The sequence below is a fragment of the Charadrius vociferus genome, unplaced genomic scaffold (genome assembly GCF_000708025.1).
Source record: "Charadrius vociferus isolate BGI_N301 unplaced genomic scaffold, ASM70802v2 scaffold195, whole genome shotgun sequence".
NCBI lineage: Eukaryota > Metazoa > Chordata > Aves > Charadriiformes > Charadriidae > Charadrius > Charadrius vociferus.
This window is the reverse complement of record NW_009648539.1, coordinates 3747966-3772370: the sequence shown is the minus strand read 5'-3', so window position 1 is coordinate 3772370 and position 24405 is coordinate 3747966. Positions and strand designations below refer to the sequence as shown.

The window sequence follows — 24405 nt, the reverse complement described above, 5'->3', positions numbered from 1 at the left end:
CTTTTGCTCAGATACTTCTTACGTTTTTAAAAAAAAAACAAACAAAACAAACAAACAAAAAAAACCCAAAAAACAAGTAGTACCTGTTCTCATGCGTTCAGATAAACTTCCAACATTGGCAAATTTCTCTTTGTAAATGGCTTTGTAGCCTCCGATGAAGGACAGGTAAGATTTTGGAGTCACAAATGTTCTTCGTCTATATCGTTCGAAGTATTCAACACATTTTTCAGCTACAATATCTTGAAATGTTCCCATGGTGTTAACAACACTTTGTTTCACTTCATCTGTGCACTCAATATGGTAAGAAACTAAAAAATGCTGTGCAACTGCTACAAGAGCATCTCTAGGCCAGCGCTGGAACCAATCCATGGTACAGCCTGAAATCAGACCTGGAAATTTGAGTGCACGAGTTCTGAATTTTTCCCCAACAGGAGAAAAACAAAGAACCACATGCAGGTTATTACGAACTCGAGCAAGAAAGTAGTTGTAAAGATTTTCACCAGTGGGAGTACGCCTTGGGTACTCCTTCTTCATTGCCAGTATCAAGTCTTGTGTGATTTCACCGACTTCATCTCGTGCAAAAAGATTTGAAACTTCACCTGAAGCCAAAACATTGTTCATGTACTCAAGAAAAGATTCATCTCTGATTTCATTGTCTGTGAATATAAACACAATGCCCTTTCCTTTTTGCCCAGCAGTGCGGTACAAGATTTTCAGATCATCCAAAAGGTTATTGGTGGCATATGTTCTGGGATAGAAAAGGATTAAAGAAAGAGAGAAAAAAATTTACAGATTATTTTAAGAAGTATCTATCATCTGGCTCAGCTTCCTTAAGGCAAGAAAAAAAACTACATATGAAATTAATACCATACATCTTGGTTTCATTTTTTTTAGCTTTTTTTTCTCTTAAACACTTTCCCAAAATGAATGATCAGTACCACAAATCATGGAAAAGGAGGTGAAATCAACAGAATAACATGCTGGAAATAAAGATGGTAGGAGCAATACTATGTCTAAGGCAATTATGATGCTGTTTTGCATCCTTACATTTTGCAGATGTAAATTCTTTATTAGAACTGTAGGTTAATACAGTTGGACTGTCAAGAACATTCTGATACCTGTCACCATTACATAAATAGAGCTGGATTATCTTTCAAAGTTATTGAGAGCAGGTTAAAGGAAATCATTAAGAGACAAGAATAACCAAGACTGAGTGTTTTTTGTGTTATTTGGTTTAACTGAAATCAAGCCCCATAAATCCTGTTTGAACATTATCACTTGGGCTGATGAACTTTGCTGCAAATTGAGACCATGACTCATTCTTTCATTACGCTTCCTATGGCTGGTGCACACAAGTAAGATTCACATGAAGTTCACACAAATTCAACTACAGATTTCAGATTATGGAATATAAAATGAAGTAAAGTAAGGTTAATAAAACGGCAAATTGTGTCCATTATGTTCTTAAACAATTCAAACTGAAATTAGGAATCTCTTTTCTTTGAAGCAAGTTTCTTATTTGCAAGAGTCTCTAAAGTCATAAGTAATACTTGCAACACAGACACACGACCCATTCTTTAGTATTTGAAAACGCTACTGTATTTTTATATTAAATATGCCATACAGAAAGTCTGCCAGTTCTCTCTCAGCTCCATCTTACCACTGCACTATAGATTCCCCTAATGGAAGCACTTCAGAACTTTTAAAACAACAAATAACTCTTCGGTTTGCATGGGTCAGCTACAGTTATTACAGTGATTTGTGGTATTCTCATAAGAACATAAGAATTTGTCGACTGAGCCAGAATAGTAGCCCATCTAGCTCAATACTCAACACTGGCAATGGGAAATGCTACTTAGAGAGAAAACATGAGCCAGCATTCTATCTTCACTGGTCATTTTTACCTCCCCTCCCTATTCAGAGCCATTGTATTAGGAATATTAGAAGGTATGTTCATCTTGTCCTCCCAGAATCCATTTATGAACTTGCTGACATTGTCTTCCTCCACAGCCTCCTGTGGCAAATTACAAAAGATAACTATCCATTTTGTAAATACACACTTTCAGCTACCTTCCTTTAGCCCACCTCCAGTTAGCTTCAGCAAATGAACATTTCCCAAGTGACAGAAATATTCATTTGACAGAAATATTATTTCCCTTATCAATGCATTTTGAATCCTGCAAGTCTAGGGACTCTGTTCTGTGACTCTACTCTTTCTTGTTTCCCTCCTTTTTTTATTCCCACTGTTCTCTCCTTCTGCTTCTGGGACACGACTTTCAAGGCTGAGATACGACTTTCTTTCTCTTTCATCAGAAACCTCCTAACATTGTTCAAAGACCTGATATATCTCTCTAAGGAAGATTTCTCAGTGTATTGACTAGTGTGTAGGGTGAAATACGCTCTGCCAGCCCTCGGTGCTCACCCCTGTAAACCCTATGTCAAAAGAGAAACAGGTGGAAGGCAGTGGTTACTCCCAGTCACTTCAGGACAGTTTATATCTAATGCCGTCCAGACAATTAGGTGGCAATGCTGACAAAGCCTTGGAGAAATCTCTTCCAGTCCTCTTGTCAGGAATGACAGGGACAGTTTCAAAACAACATCCAGAGAATAAAAACAGAGAAAACAAGCACTCTTGTGCTTGTAGTCTTTCTCTACTTGTCTTCCCCCTTCTCTCTCTGAAAAGAAACCAAGTAAATGGAACTTAAAATACATGGTTCTAATTTAAATAAAAAAAAAAAAGTGCCCCCCCCCCCCCAATGTCTACAAATATTAAATTCCAGCACTACCTACAATTAAGTCATAATAGCAGTTGTAATAATACAGTCTGGGTACCTAAGCTTCTGTAGAAAAAGTTATTTCCCCTGGCCATCAGCATTTGCCCACCATGCAAAGTACATCAGCAGATTATTCCATGTTATCTTTTGTGCAAAATGGTATTTTAGTGGGATTTCACGGGGGTACATTGCAGATTCAAATGCTGAAGGAAACACAGATTTCTTGTCAATAGCATAAAGGCACTAAATCAAAGGCCCAGGATCTATCATCTATAGACTGTGCATTTGCACGGGTGCTTTTGATTGCAAATGTAGTTTACAATGAGGGATAAAATGTTTGACAGGCTTGCATTTCGAGTGGATTGTGAACAGTTAATTTCTATGGCAAATTAAGGAGCAAATGTCTATGTATGCTGCATTGTGTTACCTTGTTAAAGTAATCTGAAAGGTCTCATATCCAGCAATATATGATGCTAGTCTCGTCAGACTCTGTTTTCCAGATCCACCCACACCCACCAACAATGCATTTCCTTGTGGAGTACGAATAATCCGTGATATTTTAATCAAATGGATGATTGCATCCTGTGTATTGAGAAAAAAAAAGGAATGAAAAGATGCAAAAATAATATAATGTATATTCATCTAAAAGCACATCACTGAGCAATTGCTTGTCAACAGCCAGATACTTTCTCTGGACCTTAAGCCAAAGAGTCACTGTTTTACTAATCAAAATCAATAAAAGATTTCCCCCTGACTTCACTGGGCAGCAGGGCTAGCCCAAGAGAAGTGTCCTTGTATCAAACTCATATGAAGCAATGTCATATGCAGTGTTTGTACTCAGCATGCCCCTTAGGGTCTGGAAGGAAAAGTAGAAAGGATGTAGATTAACACTCTCACCCAACCTGGTAGCTGAGCTATTTACAGGCTCTCTAAGCAGGCTGCCAAAAGTAAAATACAAGTACATTACAGATATTTCTTATTCAACCACTGTATTTATCATAGGGAAATAAGTAACCCGAAATACCCTAATAATCTGTTAAAACACCCTGTCTAAAACTGAAGAAAGCATCATTCATCAAGAGAGACCTTTGAGAAGGAGGTAACTTCCAGAGATGCAAGACAACATTCACACTGCGCACTGTAGAAACAAACGAGTCATGCTTTGCATTATGCAAGGCAGGAGAAAAAGAAGTTAGGAACTGCAAAGAGATGCAATAATTTATGGGAGTGAAGGCAGATGGGAGACAGCATCTTAGCTTTATAGAGTTTATTTGTAAGGCTTGCTGGATACAGGGCTAGCCATTCTGAGATTATTATCCAAGATAATTTGATAGAAACATTCAAGATCCGTGTATCAGGAAGTGAAAAAGACTCAGCGCTTTTTGTACTAATATAATTACAGGTGCTAATACCTTGAAAAATACTAAATCCATCCTTGATCCTCTGATTGTTTCATTGTACTGTTGCATGAACATCTGTAATCTTTCAGCCAAATAATCCAAAGAAGGGATAAGCTCATAAATTTTAGGAGCCTTCAACTCTGCATCATCAGGCTCCTCTCCAGTAGCTTCTGGAACATCACGCAAGAAATCCACAAAGTATAATTCTGTGGATTCATCTTCAAATAGATTTTGACCATGTTCTGCAGCAGCAATCTACAACAATACATTAAGGATTGTTTTAGTAATGAACCATTTCATTGGGCCCTTTCTGTGGAAAATACCTGAACATTATTTGCCTACCTTTTTCATTGTACCTTCAAACCAGTCTTTATCACTTTGGCTGATGAACCTGTCTGCAATAACACGTCTGCATTCATGCTGGAACAAGGATACCAAAACACTGATGCTCTGGCAGACTTCAGAAGTAACTGTAAGTATTCCTTGCCAGATACGACTGAGGTCTCGTAAATTAAAGATGTAATGAAATTTAGCTGGAGTTGGTAACATCTACAAAATAACATCATAAGCTATATTCAAATAACTACTAAATATAAATATTTTCTTGATAGTATTGAATGAATATAGAAATTTCCATAACCTTCAAAATCATTATTCCATTAAAGCAGAAATACGTGCTTGGCATATAAGAGGCAAAAATAAAAATGAAGAAATGACAGTAGCAATGACCAGCTCTTTAATTTCACATAGATTTCACTTGAGTTTCTTCGAATCTTTCAAGTCCCAGGAACATATACTGAAGGGTAGCCAAGACAGCTTAGTTAATGACAGCATTAAAGGCCACAGTAAAAACGTCAGCATTGCTTAACCTGTGGTGTTGCTCCTGCCCTTTCTTCTAGATCATTTCTGTCACTCTCTTTTGTCCTTTCCAAGAACATGTGAGAAAAAGTTCATGAGGAAAATGAAAAGTAGATGAGGAAAAGCAAAGAAAAGAACAGAAAAATGAGGAAAGAGGATTTGAAAAAATGAACAACTTAGCAAAAGCCGTATTTTCTGTGTGGGCAGTTAATTAGCAGTAATAAGCACCATTTCAGTTGAATATACTGGTCAACAGTTGACTGGTCAATAGTTTCACTAGAACTCTCTGTGAGCCAAGTTTATGTCTACAGTTGAGTTGTTTGGGAAATTCCGACCAACCTTTTTTTGGACTAGAAAATATCATTTCTCAAATCCCTGCTTATCCCTATCTTTCTACCACTGTCATCCACTTTTTTCATCAGAAGATCAAATTTGGCACACATTTCTATGCTGTCATTTTACTCTTAACTGTTCAAAATTAATTTTACATGTAAATTTTATTTTCTATTTCAAAACAACATTTGCTTAGGAATTGCAGTTAAATGTTTTTACAATCTGTTTGAAATGGAAGTAGTAAATATTTAGAATTAACTAAATACCAGATTTCATTTGTTTTGAACTGATTCCCTCTCTGCCAAATTTGGCTTCTTTCCTTTAATTCAGATCTTTCAAGTTTCTCACAATCCCAAATATCTTTACAGAAGGTTCCTATCTAATTTTTAATTTATGGTTCCTTATGCCCTTGACATTTTCTCAACCAGAAGACACCTAAATCTTCCTATCAGCTACGATTACTTTATTATAATTACATAATGTAATTATTATATTAGCTATAGAAGGCACTGCATGTGATTATGATTTTAGTCAGTTAACCAGGTGTTGATAGCAACAAATTCAGAACAGAGGCATAAGCCAGCAGTTATACATACAGGTCACGGCTTCACAATATGAAGTATGAACACATATGACAGTACAAAAGTACTGTGTCTCGTTGCTTTGTCATGATACGGATGTTTCAAAGGCTTCTTAACAGATGTAATTTTACCTTTGTTTTTGTTGTTTGCCAAACCTTTCGAGCTGTAGACACTAATGCTGAAGCCAGTTTACATATTTCCGCAGGGAAACCTCGTTGCTCACAGAAATATCCTTCAGCTATTGTTCGAAATATTTTGTCAATAGAGGAACTGGAAGGCAGCGTGCAGTTGTAGATGGTGAACTGGCGTTTCAGGCGCTGTGGGATGTCGTTCCGACCTCCCCCAGGGTGAATCATAGCAGCTACAAATTGGATGTCAACCACATTCGTGAATTCCCCTGGCTTCTCCAAATTGTAGAAACCTTTCTGTTCCATCAGCTGTCTTACAATCTCATTGGTGATCTAATTATTGCCCCCCCCCAAAAAAAAAAAAAAATGGAGCAGTTAAGTATTTCAGGGTTCTCAACTTTAAAAAAAAAAAAAAAAAAAGAGGAAATCTCATGTATAACAAATTAGTAGACAGAAGGAACGATATCTCTTATCTTTCTTAATTTCAGGTACTCTGCTGGATGCTTCAGCAATTTATAAAGCCACACAGCATGGTATGAAGCAAACTGATGCAGTGGATTGGCTGCATGTAAGCTTCATGTTCTAAGTACTTGTGGACATGAGGTCAGATATTCAACTGGATTTCCATAATATCAATCTAAGAAAATTCAGCACTTTAAAGTTTCAAGACAGACTACATATTCAGATTGACACAGGCACTCAGACAGTGACAAAGAATAGTTAGTTTAGCACAAAGTATAGTCACACATTCACTTGTATAGAGCATGAGAGAACAGGATTACAGAACTATACTGGGAGGAGGAAAATTAGTTTTTCTCAGCAGTAATTTTTTTTCCTTTAAGTCAGATTTTCAAAGTACGGATCTATAAGTATTCATTTATAGAACCTCAAGACATCTCCCTAGTCTTGGATGTCAAGTGTGATTTTACATTTCACCTAATAATAAGTGTACTTTAACGCTCAGAGCAAGTGGAAGAAGGAAAGAGCTTCCTTTCCAGACTGGTTCTTGGTACAGTTAGTTTGGAAATTCTGCAAGCTCTGTATGTAGCTAAAACAAAAGGCTTCAAAGCTACAATGATTGCACCAAATGGATTGATGCTGACCCTCATCTTTTGGGACTGACAGTTTATCGTTTTTGGAAAAACTAGCTTAGGGAAATTACTTTTAGTAGATGTACTTGGTCTAGTCCATATTACGATACCTTTTTCCTAAACTTTTCTATTTTTGCAACCCACAGATTAGCATTTCCATCAGCAGCAATGGTAAGACCACCAATTCCCAAATGTTAACGTTTTCCTTTTACCTGATCACCCCATTCATTAATCACAGGCATATTGATGTCATCAATAAAGACAGTCATTTTCTTCCCTGCCGGAGGACCGTATGTGGTGCCCATTCTTTTATCTATGTAGCTTTCTATGCTTCTTTGGAACATATTTGGTAGAGTTGCAGAGGAAAAGTTTAGGCATTTGGTCAAGTGCACATCAGGATCATACTTGCTTGTGTAATCCTGCAAGATAAACCAATTTTAAGTAAATTGCACCAGTAACTCTAGACGAATTCAGCCAAAAGGAGACGCAGATGCTCAGCAGCCCTGCAAAAATCACACATCTACAAAACCTTGGTCCTGCCATTAACTTCAAAATGTCAAACAGCAGTTTAGTTAAGATAAATATACCAACTCCAACCTGAAATTCAAACAAACTCTCAGTTAATGTTTTGCATAAAGTTTCAAAGTATTAAAATTTATAAGCTTTTAACAGACTCCACTAAATGTTACAAGTAGACATGTGACAACTCAAGATGCAAATAAACTTTGCATTAGCAATTGTCAGGGTTTTTCTAAATTCAAGCTGTTAGTGATAATCTATTAAAGTAGTCTGCAAGGAACAAGTGAAAAACAAAATCCTTTTTCACATTTACACTACAGCACCATTATCTTACAACAAAAGCAGTGTAAAGGAATGGTAGTGTAAAATTAAACCTAGCTACATCACATTTACTGATAGTTATCCTCTCCTAATGAGGAAAGGAATCCTTGGGTTTACAAATGCATACAGTTCCCACAGTTGCTGCTGATGCCCTAAAGCAACAAAGTTCCACTTTTTGCATTTACTAAGGTTTTAGAACCAGAAAGAAAACGATGTAACCCTGGAGTCACACCAAGGCATACACGTAAAGCATAGGAAATATTTTGTTTAGCAAGAGTCCTGGGACATAAAAATAGTATTAAAAATTCCAGATTTCCAATATTATTTCTTTTTAAAGACTCAATTCTTCTGCAATGATGACAAAGTTGAAAATCATTTAAATCCTTATCTTTATAACAGGGTTGACTAGAAATGTTCCCATTTCAGTTCCTCAGGAAAATAAACATATGTCATTGCTGATTAAGTGCTCTAAAAACAACTCCAATGAGACATACACTCTGTGTGAGAATAGCAAGGAAGATACAGCTAGGGCCCCTCAAAATATTTTGATGAATAGTGTTAAACTTTTAATTTTGTTCATACAATGTTGATACAATGATCTCAATTTAAGAAAAGGTGTCTTTCAGAAATAAGTTTTTCTCAGACACCACAAAAATGACAGTCTACACATGCAATGTACACGCAACAGTCCTGTATTTGGTGAGTACTCTTGACAGCTGATGGGTTGGTGCAGGTCACTGCTCAGATCTCTCCTCAGGGCCCCAACAGTTTATACAAAACTAGCGTAGTGTAGAGGGGCAGGAGGTGCTCCAGGAGAGATTCCCCCTGCAGCCCATGGAGAAGACCATGGTGATGCAGGTTGTCCCCCTGCAGCCCACGGAGGACCATGCTGGAGCAGATATCCACACTGCAATCCCTGGAGGTCTCCATGCCACAGTAGGTGGATGTGCTCTGAAGGAAGCTGTAGTACATGGAAAGCCCACATCAGAGCTAGCTCTTGGCAAGAGCTGCAGGCTGTGGAGAGGAGCCAATGCAGGAGTGGATTTTCTGGCAGGAACTATAGCCCATGGGGGACCTATGCTGGAGCAGTCTGTTCCGGAAGGACTGTGCCCCATGGAAAGGACCCATGCTGGAGCAGTTCATAAGGACTGTACCACAAGGAAGGGACCCCATTTGGGAGTAGGGAACAGCATGAGGAGGAAGGAGCAGCAGAGAGGAGCTGTTAATGGACAGGCAGCAGCCCCTATTCCCCATAATCTGTACCACTCAGGGTGCAAGGAGGTAGAGGAGTTGGGATTGAAGGAGTGAAGTTGAGTCTGGGAAGAAGGGAGGGTGTTTTTAATATTGTCTTTGTTTTTCACCATCCTATTTTTAATTAGCAGTAAATCAAACTAATTTCCACCAAGTTGAGTCTGTTTTGCCTTTGAGGGCAATTGGTGAGTGATCTCACTCTTCTTCTCTTGACTTATGTCTTGTTAAGGAGGGGGAGGGAACCAGTGGCTGGGTGGGGGTCTTGTAGCCAGCCAAGGTCAACCCACCACAACCATGAATACACAACTATTCAAAAAACACACTTGTGTTTCATTTGTTACAGCATTTCAGGATCTTTACATGGTAACAGTAATATTCCACAGTATATAAATGAGAACTATCTCTGAAAAAGAAGAGGCCATTTAATGGGAATATTTTTGTTGGTTAACCTGTCAGATTCTGGGTGCAATTTTCAACTCTACCATACCAGTTTCATGTTAAATTCTGGATTTTTTGCAATTCATGAATTAACGGTACAGAGAGTAAAGGTCTTAAATAACATTCTACATTCTTTATTTTGAGACATACTGATACCTTACTCAACACTGAAGATTACTGCAGATTAATTCAGATTACTACCTGAAGTGTCTTTACTTTTTCATGAAACCAGCTGCTTATATCTGGAAATTTATTTTCCACAAGGTGTAGTAAAGCAAAATTCTACAGAAGGTGAAAGCAGAAGGGGAACAGTTGCAAAGGCAGTTAACTTTCACTCCTAACCTTAAATGAGATCAAATGTCTACTGGCATTAATCTCCCTTGTGTAAGGAACATACCCCGCTCTATAGAATAGACACTGGGTAAGCAGCTCCCAAGAATCAGCTCCAACTATTTTTAGGGACAGGAATGGCAGCTGAAAGCTGGAGGTTGCCAGTATCTGGCCAAAATCCAGTATGCAGAATATCAAGACCACCACCCAGACCTCGCCTCTTCACTCTGCTAAAATAGTTCTCCAGCTGGTGCCAGGAACAGAAGCTGACATTACACCGGCATGCATCTTGGCATCGACAGCAAAGCTGAAAAAGTAGTATTTATGCCTGCTGGCATTGGTACAACTCACTTTATGTCAGGGCTCAGAAAGCACATGGTCGGGGGACACAAAGTGGCTCCAGATTTTAAGAAAGCCAAAGGTCAACTTAGGCCAGTGTTTTTTTAGTTATTTTCAATTTCAAGACTTCTGCGAATCCTCCAGCGAAGTTACAGATGCCTGTATGGCAAACTCAGCTATCCCAACAGTAGACCAGTTTTATTTAACTACTTTTCATTGATCAAAGAGTCTACAGATTCCCCTGGAAATCACAAAAATCATGCCGAAAACCATTACACTTGCATTTTTTTAAATATGGGATGCCAAGTTTAGTATGACATCTGGGTTTGTTCAGTCTTTTGATTATTGGCTCTTCTGTAGTAAGTTATTAATTTTTTTAAGTGTCTTACAATCAACCTGTACCATTTTATAATATGCAAAGCATATATTTGTTAATTTAGTAGACATCCTGTTATTTTTTTTTTTCTACAGAAAGAACAAGACATCATTTTCAGTGAAGGAATTAAGACAGCAGATAATAAAGACTAAATTTACCCTCTGAAAAATCACCCTGAGTAAAGACAGAAGTTCTTTACTTCTCTTCAGTTTGGCTTGTGAAGAAAGTCTGTGCAACAACAGTGTACAGAAGATCAGTTCACACATGGCACCACCAACAAAGCACAGGGAAATAAAAAAAAATCCTCCAATGATCAATATTTTTTTTAGCAAAATCTCCAATTTAACTTCTCAAAAGAAAAGAAAGCTTATGAAAGAGCATTTATCACATGACCTTGTGGCCATGGTTAGCAAAGTTTAAAAGAACCCTTTATAGTAAAGTATAGATAGTTATGGGTTTTTGTTTGTAGACCAGGTAAGTACTGGCCAAATGCCTTAGTAAGAATGCTAGTATGTAATCTGAGGGAAAAAAAATTACTCTTGCACTTCAATTTAACATTTGTGCCAAAGTCAATTATTGCAATGTTATCATACAAAGATGTTACATGGTTTCCCATTACACCTACCTTAATCATAACTGTTTTTGCTGTTCCCTGTTCCCCAATTAGCAGAACAGCTTTTCCTTGCCTCATGATAGTGTGCATTAGAAAGTCTGTTCGGACACTGTCTACGTTTGGAACTAGAATGGAAGTATATTCTGGTACTGAATCTTTAGGGTAAATATATTCAGGGACCTGCATAAGAAAAACATGCAAAAAGTCTGAGATTTTCTACCTGGGCACACAATTACTTTGCATCACAACACAAATTCAAACGTCCTTTACAAAATGCGTATTGGCAAACTTTTCTTCCTGAAAGCCAAGTATCCACTTATAATCAATCACTACCTTGCCAAGCTGATCTAAAAGGGTGTTAGACTAACAGGATAGTTTTACTCCACGATTCTCTGTTACATGAAGAAAGCTTTTCCTTGCTGGGAGTTCTTAAATAGTAAGGCAATAGACAGTAGACAAAGCTAAGATCACTTCTGTTTCACTTCCAGAGCTATTTCAAATGCATGTTCCTATTCTCTGCCAAAGATATTTATGGAGAAAAGAAAGAAATCTTTCAAAAAAGAAACTCTTGAGCATTTTTTAGGGTTAATCTTCCTAACCAAATTATGCAGAGTTTTAAATGACGAAATAATATGCCTCTTACCAAATACATCTTTCTGGTATACTCATTAAGAAAGTTTAGCATGTTGCAGCATACAAACCTTCTTTGACCAGTGCTCCCACTGGCCACAGGCGTTGATACCAAATTCAAACATGGTTTCTTCTCCATTCACAGCTGGAAGTTCTTTCACTGCAGAGTGCTTCCGTAGGAACAGCTCCATTTTCAGCCTGTCATCAGGTTCCAAAAGAGCTCCGGCTGACCACATTACAGCAAAAACAAACAAGCGAGCAATATGTTCCTCACTGAGCTGCTTCTCATCTCGGTCAGACAATAAACCCTGCAAAGCAGATGCAATATGTAACTACTGCCCTCTTAGAACAATGTCCCAGCACAAATAACAGAATGAGAAAGAGAAAAACTGAATGTCATATCTACCTGTAGGAGGTCAATAGCTTGTTTGATGTACATACATTCTAAAATTGACATTTTTGGTGTCACAGCAGAGGAAACAAAATCTATCACATCCTGGAAAGAAAAAACATCATTTAAAGAATCTGTTTACCAGTTTCAATGGTATGATTTATTCTCAGATGAGACCAATTTCTTAATTACAAATATATTCTAAATTTTATTCCAAACTACATTTTTTTCCCCCTTTCTCAGATTATAAATATTCAGACTTAGACCATGAAATTTTGCTAACAATAACATATTAGAAAAATAACTTTGATGTACCACAGTCAGCAGAATTATTCATATGAGCTCCATACAGCAATTTCCTGAAGAACAATTTGAAGACTCCTTTTCTGTTACATCAGGGATCTGTCATTTGTACTCTCCACTGTAGATTTTAATCTACCATTGCCATTTTTGTAGTGGGAAGACAAAAGCACTAGAATTGTTGTAATGATATGTATATAACGTACAACCTCACCACTACAAATGTCTGTCTATCATCTGATCTTTTCTGACTGCACCATAATGCACCTGTCCCTCTTGAAACCAATACTCTTGGTTTTCTGCAGAACCCTGGCAGGATCCAAAGGGAATTTTGCAATTGATTTTAATGGAACCTGGACTTTCCTCAGGTTACTCCATATTGATGGCTACCATGCCTGCCTTTGCCAAGTGTTCTGCAACATCTTTGCAGAGTTTCAAATTGATGTAAAGTCCTCTCTGAGATTTGCATTGCAGAATTATTTTAAAATACCAGTTGCCATCCATAGTACAGATTAATGTAAATTCTAACCTACTTTCACCTTCATTTAACATTTTTGTAATATAATTCCCTCCCTATAGGTTCCATTTGCCTTCGTAATCTCTGGAAATCAACACTGTCTATTCATTCTGCGAAGTAAAAGTACAACAGGGATACTATGGGAGACAGTGATTTTGGAGGATTTCCATTTATGTCTCCCATGTCCTCTCAGTGAGAAAGCTAAGACAATGAAGACATTCAATCACCCAAAGATGTAAACAATCACCTAGATATTTTTGAAAAATCAGTGAGCTGCTTACCCCTATACTCACCAGCTTTGTTCCAATTTTCAGTTTACTTTTTTTGCCACTAAAGTTCTCTAAGTACCCTATGCTAAGTATTTATTGGCACAGAGACTGAATCAAGATTTTTACCCATCCTCCTGAGTTCTACCTCACTAGAATAGTGGGTAACACACACAATAAAGATATATATTATGAGAAAAAACTCACTTAAGGATCTTAATCTAGAACAGGTCTCATGGCTAAGTGGTCTGAGAAAGAAGACAGTCTGAATGTGGGCATACATAAGGGGAGGGAGGCTTAGAAAACATCCATTTTTATGTTATTTCTTGTTGACTAGCAGAAGTGCTTCCACCTCTGTGTGTTGCTTTTTGTGATTTACTCTTTATAATGTGTGTTTTGCCCCCAGCAGTACATAGGGTGCGCAAGTGACTAATTGGGGGTTTCTGGGTTCCACAAGGAATGGGTAGAAGTAAGTCACTGAAAGCAGTATAGGATATTCAAATCTAAAGACCTTTAAAATTTTCACCTAAATCTCTACGAGATTCAGTTTCTTCATCTGTAAAATAGACTAGATGTCTCACAGGGCACTGCAAATTGTTTAATAATTGATTTGAGACACACAGAATAAAGATATTTCATAAGTCAAAGTAGTCTGTACTTTCAAGAGCCCAATTTTCACCAGAATAAGTTTTAAAGTACTTATGATTCCGGTGAGATTTGTCTAATTCTTTTTAAGTTTATGAAAAAAAAACCCAAAAAACAGGTCCATATGCACTAATACTTTATTACTACAATTTTTAAACAATATATGGCAGAAAGAAGAATGCAAGATCAAGATAAGAATTAGCACGAATTAGCTACTTATTACAGTGTTTTGTTCACACACAAATGGTGAAGAATTTGGATCAGGAATTTGCTATCCCTTAAAAGGAGATTGCAAAACGAAGTCAGATGGTAAAAACACATACGAGAAAAGACTCTTTCGCACAGCATGCAGTCACTGTGGAACTCACTGGACTGTAGAATGCTCTTTAGGACACAAAATTGGCAACATACTCAAAGGGTTTAGACAAGCACAAGAACAATTAAATAATGCAAAGTTATTAGTATTTGTAATATAAATTTGAACATCAGCATTTAAATATTAAAGCAAATAAACTCTTTGGATTATATATTCAACTGTATGCTCCAGAGGCAATAGCAGCCTTTACCCAAATAACATTAGAGTGAGTTTTAATGCGGAGGGAGAAATAAGTCACATCTGACTACTCTGCTGGTTTTAGGACTTCTATGAAGTCTCCAGAATAGGTCAATAAGGCATCCAGGACACCAGACTTTATTAAAAAAAAAAAAAAGGAAAGTGATTGTGATTTAAAAACTGCTATCTTTTTTGCATTTAAACAATACATAAACATGCTGAAACTTATGTTACTCACATAACATCCATCACTAGTTTGAGCTTTCCAATTTGCAGACAAAATAAATAACGCCACTCAGGTAATTATTTTAATTATTTCGGTTCTTTGGAACTGTCTCAGATAATTACTTTGGTCAGCTATGCAATTCTGTTGCTTACAGGTAGCAGCATCATTCACAGACCAGAAACTGGCTGTATAGCTTCTAAATTTAAGAGAGTAGAGACTTTAGAGTCAGACTTTATTTGAAATTACACTGAAGCAGGGAAAAGGAGGGTGAAAGTCCAACCACCGAGTCACCATTTTAAAAAAATCCAGTGGAAATAGAAAGGACTCAGATAATCTCAATTAAAAATAAGGCTGTTTTGCAGGGGGTGTTTGGGGGTTTGGGTTTTGGGGGTTATTTTTTTTGCTTTTTTTTAAATTTATCCTTGTCTTTTGGACTACCCCGTGCCCCTTATATAAAAACTAATGAGTTACAGTGGAATTCATAGAATACATGGAAAGAATAAATACATTCATTCCACTGATTCACAGTGATTATTCTCTGGCGTTTCCTCCTACATTATTGCTACTTGCTGTACCTTCATTAATAATGATTTTATCCAATCTGCAGGCTTTCAGTGACAATTACTATTTTCATTAGCATAAATAATGAATGTTTATTGTATGCAAATTGGAATTACTATTGCAGTTGTCATAGATCTATTTTGGTTGAATTTAGATTGATTTCAAAAGGTCTCTCTCTAGGTATACTTAAGGACTGATTCTCCTTACTTACTATATTTCCATCTACAGCCTAACCTTCATTTTCTTCTAAAAATCAGATATTTGTAAGCTGCTTATATCCATGCTTTTCTTAATACTAGCATTAAAATCACCAAGATCTGTATTTGGGGTTTGACTACCACTGTTGATGCATCTTATTTCACAAATTTTCTTTTAGAATTTATTTACCCGTTCTTTTTTATGTGAGGGAAAATAATAACTGTGAAAAGAGCCACATGAATACAGAAGCAGTGTTACCCTCATCTGTAAAATCACTGTTATCGCTTCTATTATTTGAGATGAAAAGACAGCTCATTAAAAGTGAAAGAAAACTGACAGTGTGACAGCTTTCATTTACATTTTGATAGTTCCAAATGCAGCCTTCAGCACAGAACTAACTTCATATTTCACTGCATTTTCATCTCTCAATCTAATAAAATACATATTTTTCTGGACTTTATTGCTATTGCTTCAGGCTTGGGTATTTTAAATGTTGTTACTATGTTTTCAGAGCAAGTTGTAGCATAAAATATAAATAGAATTGTGGCAAAGAAGCAGTAAATTGACCCACGTATACATTACTTTTGAAGCATATTTTAAAATTCATTATTGGAATTGTTTCTCTTGCTGCTGCAGTAAATACTATGTCATATCATTATATTTTGGAGGTAGAACAAAATGAATAGCTTGTTAAACATTGGTTTTAAAGTAAATGGGCACTGAAATGAAACATATCTGTAAGAAGATATTTGTTAACATATAAGGCATTCCAAAACTATATTAATCATTGCCTTTATCATGATTTATAAATAAACTTTCTGAAATGTCACTCAAAGTTCATTAAAAACTGCATTTGTAAAATCCAACAACAATGAAAAATATTACAGGAGAAACCCCTGTGAAATTCAACACCAATTGCACAAGAAAACTGGCAGGAGAGAGCCAATGGGAAAGCAAGATATATAAAGAAGTTGCATTTGTTCCTCAGATGTTGAAGAAATCAGCAGATAATAAAGCAGAAAGATTACAAAGTAATTACTATTTCTTTTAAAAATTCCAAAGAAAAAATAAGAATTTCAGTGTAATTGAAAACGGTATACTACTGAGATTATGCTCTTAGATCCACTATTGAGTACAACCATCTATAGTATTGTTGAAACCTTTTTAATGATGCAGTATGCTAAGACCAAATGCAGAGGGGAGAAAACGTTCAGAATTCTCCCTTTGGATCTACTGATTGACCACAATTTGGTCAGAGAATGTATCAAAGAGATACCATCTCAAAAATCTCCTTTGGAACAGAATCATTGATTATAAAATCAGAAAAGATCACTATAGTCACCTGCACTGAGCTTCAGAACACCACAGAGCACAGAACTGCCCTTAATTAATTGGAACTATAGAATGTCTTTTAAAAATTACAAATGGGCCAAATGCATTCGTAGTGCAGTCAAAATTGAGAAAGATTCCACCAGAGTGAACCCAGCTTACTTTCTTTCTGAATTTACTTCTTTACATTTAAAACAAACAAGTAAGTTTATCCACTCCCTTTACGTACCCTAACAAGAATTAAAATTTCAGTAACAATTACAGCCAAAGAGAATATCTCTGTTTTGCCAACAAACATTACAAAATAATCACAGATTTAACAATTCATTGCCAACTAACCTATGCAGACAAAACAAGCATCCAAATTATTCATCTGTTATAGTCTCACTCATTAATGTTAGAGATAATTTTCTCTTTCTTTTTTTTTTTTTAAATCCTTCATCCTTATTTTATTATGTAAACAAAGAGAAGTAAATAATTGAAAAAGCACTGAGGAAGAAACAATGCTTCATTAAATAAAGAATAAGAAATGCAAATATTTTTTTCTCAAGCTGTTGAATTAAGTACCTGAAATACAGCATTAAAGCAATTCCATAGGACATCAGAGTATGTAACAGGTAGTGTTTGCAGCCAAGCTCTTAAAATAGGCTTCCAATCTAACACCGAAGAACTCATGAAGACCATCCCATTACGAGAAACTGTTGCAGGGGAAGCATTGTCAATGCTGTGAGGTTCAAAAATAATTTTGCAGTTGGGTGACATCGGAATGCGATCTCCATTGGCCAAAGTAAGAGTCTTATTATCATCCAGAACAGAGTTCAGATTTTCAATCCATATTGCATCAACAGGTCCGTCCAAAACTATCCAGATATGCTCACCCTAAAAAAAGGAGACACACACACATGCAACCTTACGTACATTAATCAAAAATACACCTTTACTTTATCTCAGAGAACATACTCTTGGATATAAATAATGAGTCATAATTTGGTGCTGATTAGTTCAGCATGAACTCGTTTTTATAATTTCCTCAGTGATTCTAATCCTTCTTTTGTTATCCTGTGTCACACCAAGAAGGATATTAAGGAATAGTGACAAAAATTAATTTGGGCTGTTCTAAGCATAAAGCTGTCTCTTTCTTCTACAAAAGTACATCAGCCATCTCAGCATCCATCAGGGTGGATGAAAACATTTCCCATTAAATACAGTCACAGACACAGGCACACAGGCAGTCCTTGTGGGATATTACCTAAGTATTTCATGTAAGGCTTCCCATTTTCCAAGTAAGAACTGAATGAAACTTCTAAAGATGTGAGTGTAATTATGATTCCACAAAACATCATCTGCAGGTTTGGTAAGAGAATTGGGAAATGAGTATACTGATTTCTTACCAGAGCCTCTTACATTCTGATATAATTAGTGAAACAGAATGGCAATGACATAAAACCAGAGAGGAGAAAATTAACTTTCCTGTCCTCACATCAAAACATGAACATCCCGAGCTTTTGCATTTGAATGGTAGAACTACCTGCTTACAGAAGGAAGCAAAACCCTTAAAATCTTTTCCAATTTAAATGTGGAACCTTAAGTGCTTGGGAAGCCTAGTGCTCTCTGGCATATACATGTACTCTGGTATACGTTGAGCTACTCAGACACAAAGCAAAACACTGTATTTTCCCATTTGATTTTATAACGTAAGATTTTTCACAGAAATGACAGGTAGTGAGAGCTCATAGAAACAGTATTAAATGTCCTTACTAACTATCATGATGAGATATCCATTACCTTCTTTGCTTTTAAAGTTTTTCTCCATAATGTAGAGAAAATACCATCTGTCCAATCATTTGTAGCAACATCAAGAGTACCAAACATCTGCGAAGCTGTGATCGCCTTTGGGTTCATTCTCATCTCTTTATGAGGAGCGCCACAATCTGTCATTGCTTTCATCAAAATATTAATGCATTTTGTCTTTCCTGCACCAGTTGGACCTAGAGTCATCATACCTTAAAACAGTACAAACATGGTTTAAAATGAAATGTCAAAATGTCATACTACCATTTAATGGTTCTTTGCATCAATGATCCTTGTTTTATATTTATTAAAAGACAATACAAAAAAAGATGTTTCTCACTCCACTTACTTAATATTGACTAAAATGGAATTTAAAAATACTATCACAAGGCCTCTATACATGTCTGCTCTATTATGATAGGCAAGCCTATGTGGGTCTGTATCTTCCCTCAGGCAGTTCTGTTCCTTTTCTAATTGGAAAACACAACTGCCTTTTGATGTTTGCATGCAACGACACTGACATGACTGCTAGTAAACAAAAACAGTCATTTCTGAATGTATTTAATGAGAATGAATAGTTCCCAATGATATACAAAAACAAGTGTATCCTCTGAAGCAAAAATAAAAAAATATGTACTTGCATCCACGCATGCTAACATTTTAATACATTTTTCTTATATAAAAAAACATTAACAGCAACCACACTTTAGTTTCATCAGTGTATACCTATATTGCCTAAGGAAAAGAAGCAATGTTTTCAACAATAAATTGAGCCTACAGTTGAGCCTTTTCAGTTATATTTTCTATATCACCTATTCAAGAGGCCCAAAGTGTGTCCAAAAGCTGATGGGACATTCAGACTGAGACTTCCAAAGTCATCTAAGGGAGCTAGATAACTCCTATTAACCCTAGAGGACCTGGAGAACTTAATCCTTAGTTGGCTTTGAAAAACTCTTCAAAAAAGACATGGAACAAACAATCACAAACCCAAGTTACAAACCTAGTCTAGTATAATGCAGACTCCCTCTAGAACTAAAGGGAGCTGAAGGCTCCCAAAACCAGTTTGGGTACCCAGACAATCACTTACTCACGCCATATGGGGAGATCTAATCAAAGCCCCATGTTAATGGAATGGCTTTTCTGCTGGTTGGATGAAAACTGTTATGCAAAAGAGATTTCCGGATCCATGCACCAAATCTCTATGCCTCTGTGTGTGTGTGCATGAGCACTCCATTTGCATATATTGCCTCTATCTGCCAGCTCTGTTCTGCTCCCTTACCCCTGAGGGAAGCTTCCGAGGAGATCCTATTGACTAATTCCTCAAACAGCTGGAAGTTTGCTTTCCTAAAATTCAGGGTCCTGACTTTACTCATCCCCTGACCCATATCTGTCAGGTCTGCGAACCCCACCAGTGCACAATCACTGCATTTTAACTTGTTTCATAGAAATTTCAATCAGTGAAGGCCACACTCGTATTTTCCATAAAGCTAAAATCTCACTATGTGTGCACTGCACACCAAAAAATGTTACAAGACTTTGCTAGCAAAATATCCAAATAGGCTTTAAAAATGACATCTGTTCAATTCTAAAATACATTTTTAATGAAAATAATCTGCATTCCGTTGCAGATAGTATAAAAAGCTATTGCTTTTATGCAGTCTCAAAACCTCATCTAGCACGCTAACCATGTCGGACTCGTTGAGTTTCATAGAGCTGAATGAGTTTAAGTATCCATGGTGGATGATGAATAAGCCCTGCTTTCTCTGCCTGTTTCTGAATGGCTGACTGTAGTTCAGGATACCCAGCTTTATCCAGAGTAATTCCAGGGAATAGGTCACAAATGAGACTCATAAATAAAGGTTCATCTTCATCCACCTGTCAAGAATAGAGTAGGGTAAAATACATTATTTATTCATTTAAATTATTATTACAGCTGTAAACAATCTTCAAGAATATGCCATTTAAAAGATGGCAACAGAAAACCTTATCTTTTCAAAAGCAAATATTATAATTATGAATGAGTTTTAAGTGAATTTCATACAATGCAATCACAAGTAGTAACTTCTAAACTAAATACTTAAAGCTTATAAAAATGTTTACATCTTAATACATTTTTGTCAATACATACGCACACACATTTATTCATTTGTTACTTAAGTCAGCAAGATTTATTCATACTGTATTTTGCCTTGGATTTTTTACGATTTTTTTCCTTCTGTAAATCACTGAAGCACGCCTACACCAATGCACTGAATAGGTTCACATCAGAGACAGAGAAATTGGTTCCATCACAAAACTGGCTCCCAAGGTAAATACACAGAGTCTAGACATGCTATAACCTTTCAATAATAGCAATAAAAAGAAAGATGAATACTTTAAATAGTAAAATCAAAAGAGATTAGACTATACAAGTAGGCAGTAGCTGCTTCCAATCACCTCACTCATTGCAATTGTTATGAAGTTCTGAAAAGACAATAGACCCCCAAGAAATTTAGAAATTGAAATTCTGGATTAACAAGGATATTTAATGATATTGTTAAAAGTTAATACAATGTATTATTCCTTTTAATCCTTAGGTAGGGCAGAAAGAAGAAAAAACAAGAGCCAATTAGAGGACCAGGTTATGTCCCCTAGGTTCTGATAGTATTTCTACTGATTTTTTCAGCTAAGGCTTCTGATGTGTTTTCCCCTCTTTAAAGGACAAATAGTGCTCACATTGTAACTATTCTGATTCTCCTCTCATTGACAGACCATATTAAAAACTGCAAAATAATGTATTCAACTGCTGAAGAAAAAGGTCTTTTCAAAGTGCGTAACAAATACACTTAAAAATGCAAACACAGTGCTCTTTTGGGGAAAGTCACCAGTGTTACAGTACCAGTTTGGAGAGGTTCATGTCCCGCAGAACCCTCATCACTACAGTTTTCTCTGGCTCTTTTGGATTAGATCTTTTCACTGCTCCCAGTGTTCTTAAAACAGACAGGATATTTCTGAGCCCGAAGTCATAGTGAACCTTGAAATAATGCATAAACACAATAGGCATCACAAAGATTAAACACTTTAAAATCAACAGAGGGCTGAAAACTAAGTTCATTAAATAAATAAATATGTTATTGAACTTTTAAAGATAATTAATTTTACAGCTCTTCATCTTTTCAACTGGATTTCCAGTTCTGTTACTATCATATCCTGAAGATATTTTTCAGTATTGCATATCCATACCTGCCAAGTGTCCCTTTTGGCGGTAGACTACCACTTTTACAAGTCATCTGTAACAAAGGTGCGTTTTCTATCTTTCTCCTATATTCATAATTTGCCAGATGCACAAACAGCAAACCACACATCTTCAGACCCTGTTTTCTGCTTATGCAAGGACTGTTGCTATCTTGATATATAGTACTGGGATTCGTGAATAAAAGGGCCAATGTCATAGAATCATAGAATACGAGGTTGGAAGCGACCTCAAGGATCATCTGGTCCAACCTTTCTTGGCAAAAGCATGGTCCAGATGAGATGGTCCAGCACTCAGTTCAGCTGAATTTTAAAAGTGTCCAATGTTGGGGAATTCACCACTTCCCTGGAGACATTATTGCAATGGCTGACTGTTCTCATTGTGAAAAATTTTCCTCTTGTGTCCAATCGGAATCTCCTCAGGATTAACTCGTACCCATTATGCCTCGTCTTTTCCATGTGACTCCTTGTAAAAAGGGAGTCTCCATCTTCTTTGTAGCCACCCTTTAAATACCGGAACATAGTGATAACGTCTCCCCTAAGCCTTCTTTTCTCAGAGCTGAACAAACCCAGTTCTCTCAGCCTTTCCTCATATGGCAGGCTTTCCAGTCCTTTGATCATCTTTGGGGCCCTTCTCTGGAACCTCTCAGCCTGTCCACATCTTTTGTGGTATAGCAGGGACCAAAACCAAACACAGTATTCCAGGTATGAGCTGAGAACCACTGAGCAGAACAGAGTGGGATAATGACTTCTTTATCTCTTCTGGTGATGCCATTGTTCACGAAACCAGCATTCTGTTCACTGATATAAAGAAACATACTGAAATCATTCAGATACAATTTGTTATATGTAAGCCTATCCTATCTTGTACTTGATGACTTTCGGCTCTGTGGATGGTTTCATAACAATTTGGTTCAGAACAGAAGGATTTACTTCCAACAGCCATGTGCATCCTAGAGATTAATCTAACCAGCTTTGGACTGAGGCAGGCAAGGGCTGGAATATCTTCCCCTTCACTACAGGTGCAGCTGCATATGTGCAGAGCCATACAAACATTCAATTAATTTTAGCACTTGTATCTGAACATACAATTCTGTCTCAGTTAACATAAATTTGAAAATATATGCAAATGTTCTGTAATGTGTTTCCTCTTTGATCATCGACGCAAATCCTAGAAGGAAAGCTATCAGGGTAAAGGTTTGAAATTATAAAGTCTCCATTACTGCTGGCTGCTTGGAAAACTAAGTGATAAAGACAGACATGGAAGGAGATAATAAAGATATTCTTACATTTGGAGAATATCTGCTCCTTCTGATTGATAGGAAATGTTTTTGAGACCAAGTGCATAGACTCTGTCTTACACTATCTGTTGTGTGTTGACCTTGGCCAGCTTCCAAACGCCCACCCAGCCATTCTCTCACTCCCCCTGCTCAACAGGACAGAGGGAGAAAAGAAGATGAAAAGAAAGCTCATGGATTGATATAAGGACAGGGAGCTCACTTACCAATTACCATCACCGCCAAAACAGACTTGACTTGGGGAAAATTAATTTAATTTATGGCCAACTACAATATATTTGGATGGTGAGAAACAAAGACAAAATTAAAACAATACCTTCTCCCTTAGCCTCCACCCCTATTTCCCAGGCTGACAAATTGGAACAATACATTGAGCACAACCCAGAATTTTCAGCAAGAAATAACTTATTGGTTAGGTTTGCAGACAAAACCAAGCTGGTGAACTAGACCACAACTAGACTTCAAAATTACTAAGATAAATTCAGTAAATGATCTACGTATGATGCAATTAAATAAAGAAGGGTGCAAAATATTACACAGATAGAAATAACCAACTGCACAAATAAAGAAGACTAACAACTCTTCTTCATTCAGTTGAGAAACAAGACAGGTGCAGAAAGCTTTGCAGAAAAATATCTGACATTGGACTGAAGTCACAAACTCCCCAATGATATATCTGTAATTATAGTGGGCAATAAAAGTAAAAGTGTCCTTTTTAGGACAGTTGAAAAGACATTTCCTTTGCAGTTGGCACTTCCATAGTGTGCCCAAAAGTTGGATTCCACACCTGAAGACTCACCCTACTGAAGAGAATTTAGAAAAGACTTTAAAGTTATCAGCTGACTAGAAAACATGCTATATCAGGAAGTAAACCAAAATCTACTGTAGATGTAGGAAGAGCAAATATGTAGGATTAGTTACAATAAAAGTCTTCGACATGCAAAAAATACCTTCAAAGAGGAAGACAGAAGGAAGAGAAAGGAAAAGAAGTAATGTACTGAACTACTGCAAGGGAGATTCAGGTTAACTTTTAGAGAAAACTTTGTGACCATAAGGAAAATGAAACTTTGGAACAAATTGCCTGGGAAACTGCAGATTGTCTGTCACTGGAAAACAT

At 36.7% G+C, this 24405-nt stretch overlaps 1 protein-coding gene across 1 annotated transcript in view; it reads right to left on the bottom strand.

Moving 5' to 3' along the window:
- LOC104287238 (dynein heavy chain 5, axonemal-like) overlaps positions 1 to 24405 on the bottom strand; it is a 176473-nt gene that overhangs the window by 71554 nt on the left and 80514 nt on the right. Inside the window, exons 45-57 of the mRNA XM_009885913.1 lie at positions 21638 to 21772; positions 20445 to 20634; positions 18754 to 18971; positions 17536 to 17847; positions 12389 to 12478; positions 12054 to 12290; positions 11365 to 11532; positions 7378 to 7584; positions 6078 to 6407; positions 4517 to 4723; positions 4187 to 4429; positions 3202 to 3356; positions 84 to 748 (exon numbers count right to left, since the gene is read on the bottom strand). Coding sequence (XP_009884215.1) covers positions 84 to 748; positions 3202 to 3356; positions 4187 to 4429; positions 4517 to 4723; positions 6078 to 6407; positions 7378 to 7584; positions 11365 to 11532; positions 12054 to 12290; positions 12389 to 12478; positions 17536 to 17847; positions 18754 to 18971; positions 20445 to 20634; positions 21638 to 21772 — 3157 coding nt within the window. The remainder of the gene's footprint in view (positions 1 to 83; positions 749 to 3201; positions 3357 to 4186; positions 4430 to 4516; positions 4724 to 6077; positions 6408 to 7377; positions 7585 to 11364; positions 11533 to 12053; positions 12291 to 12388; positions 12479 to 17535; positions 17848 to 18753; positions 18972 to 20444; positions 20635 to 21637; positions 21773 to 24405) is intronic.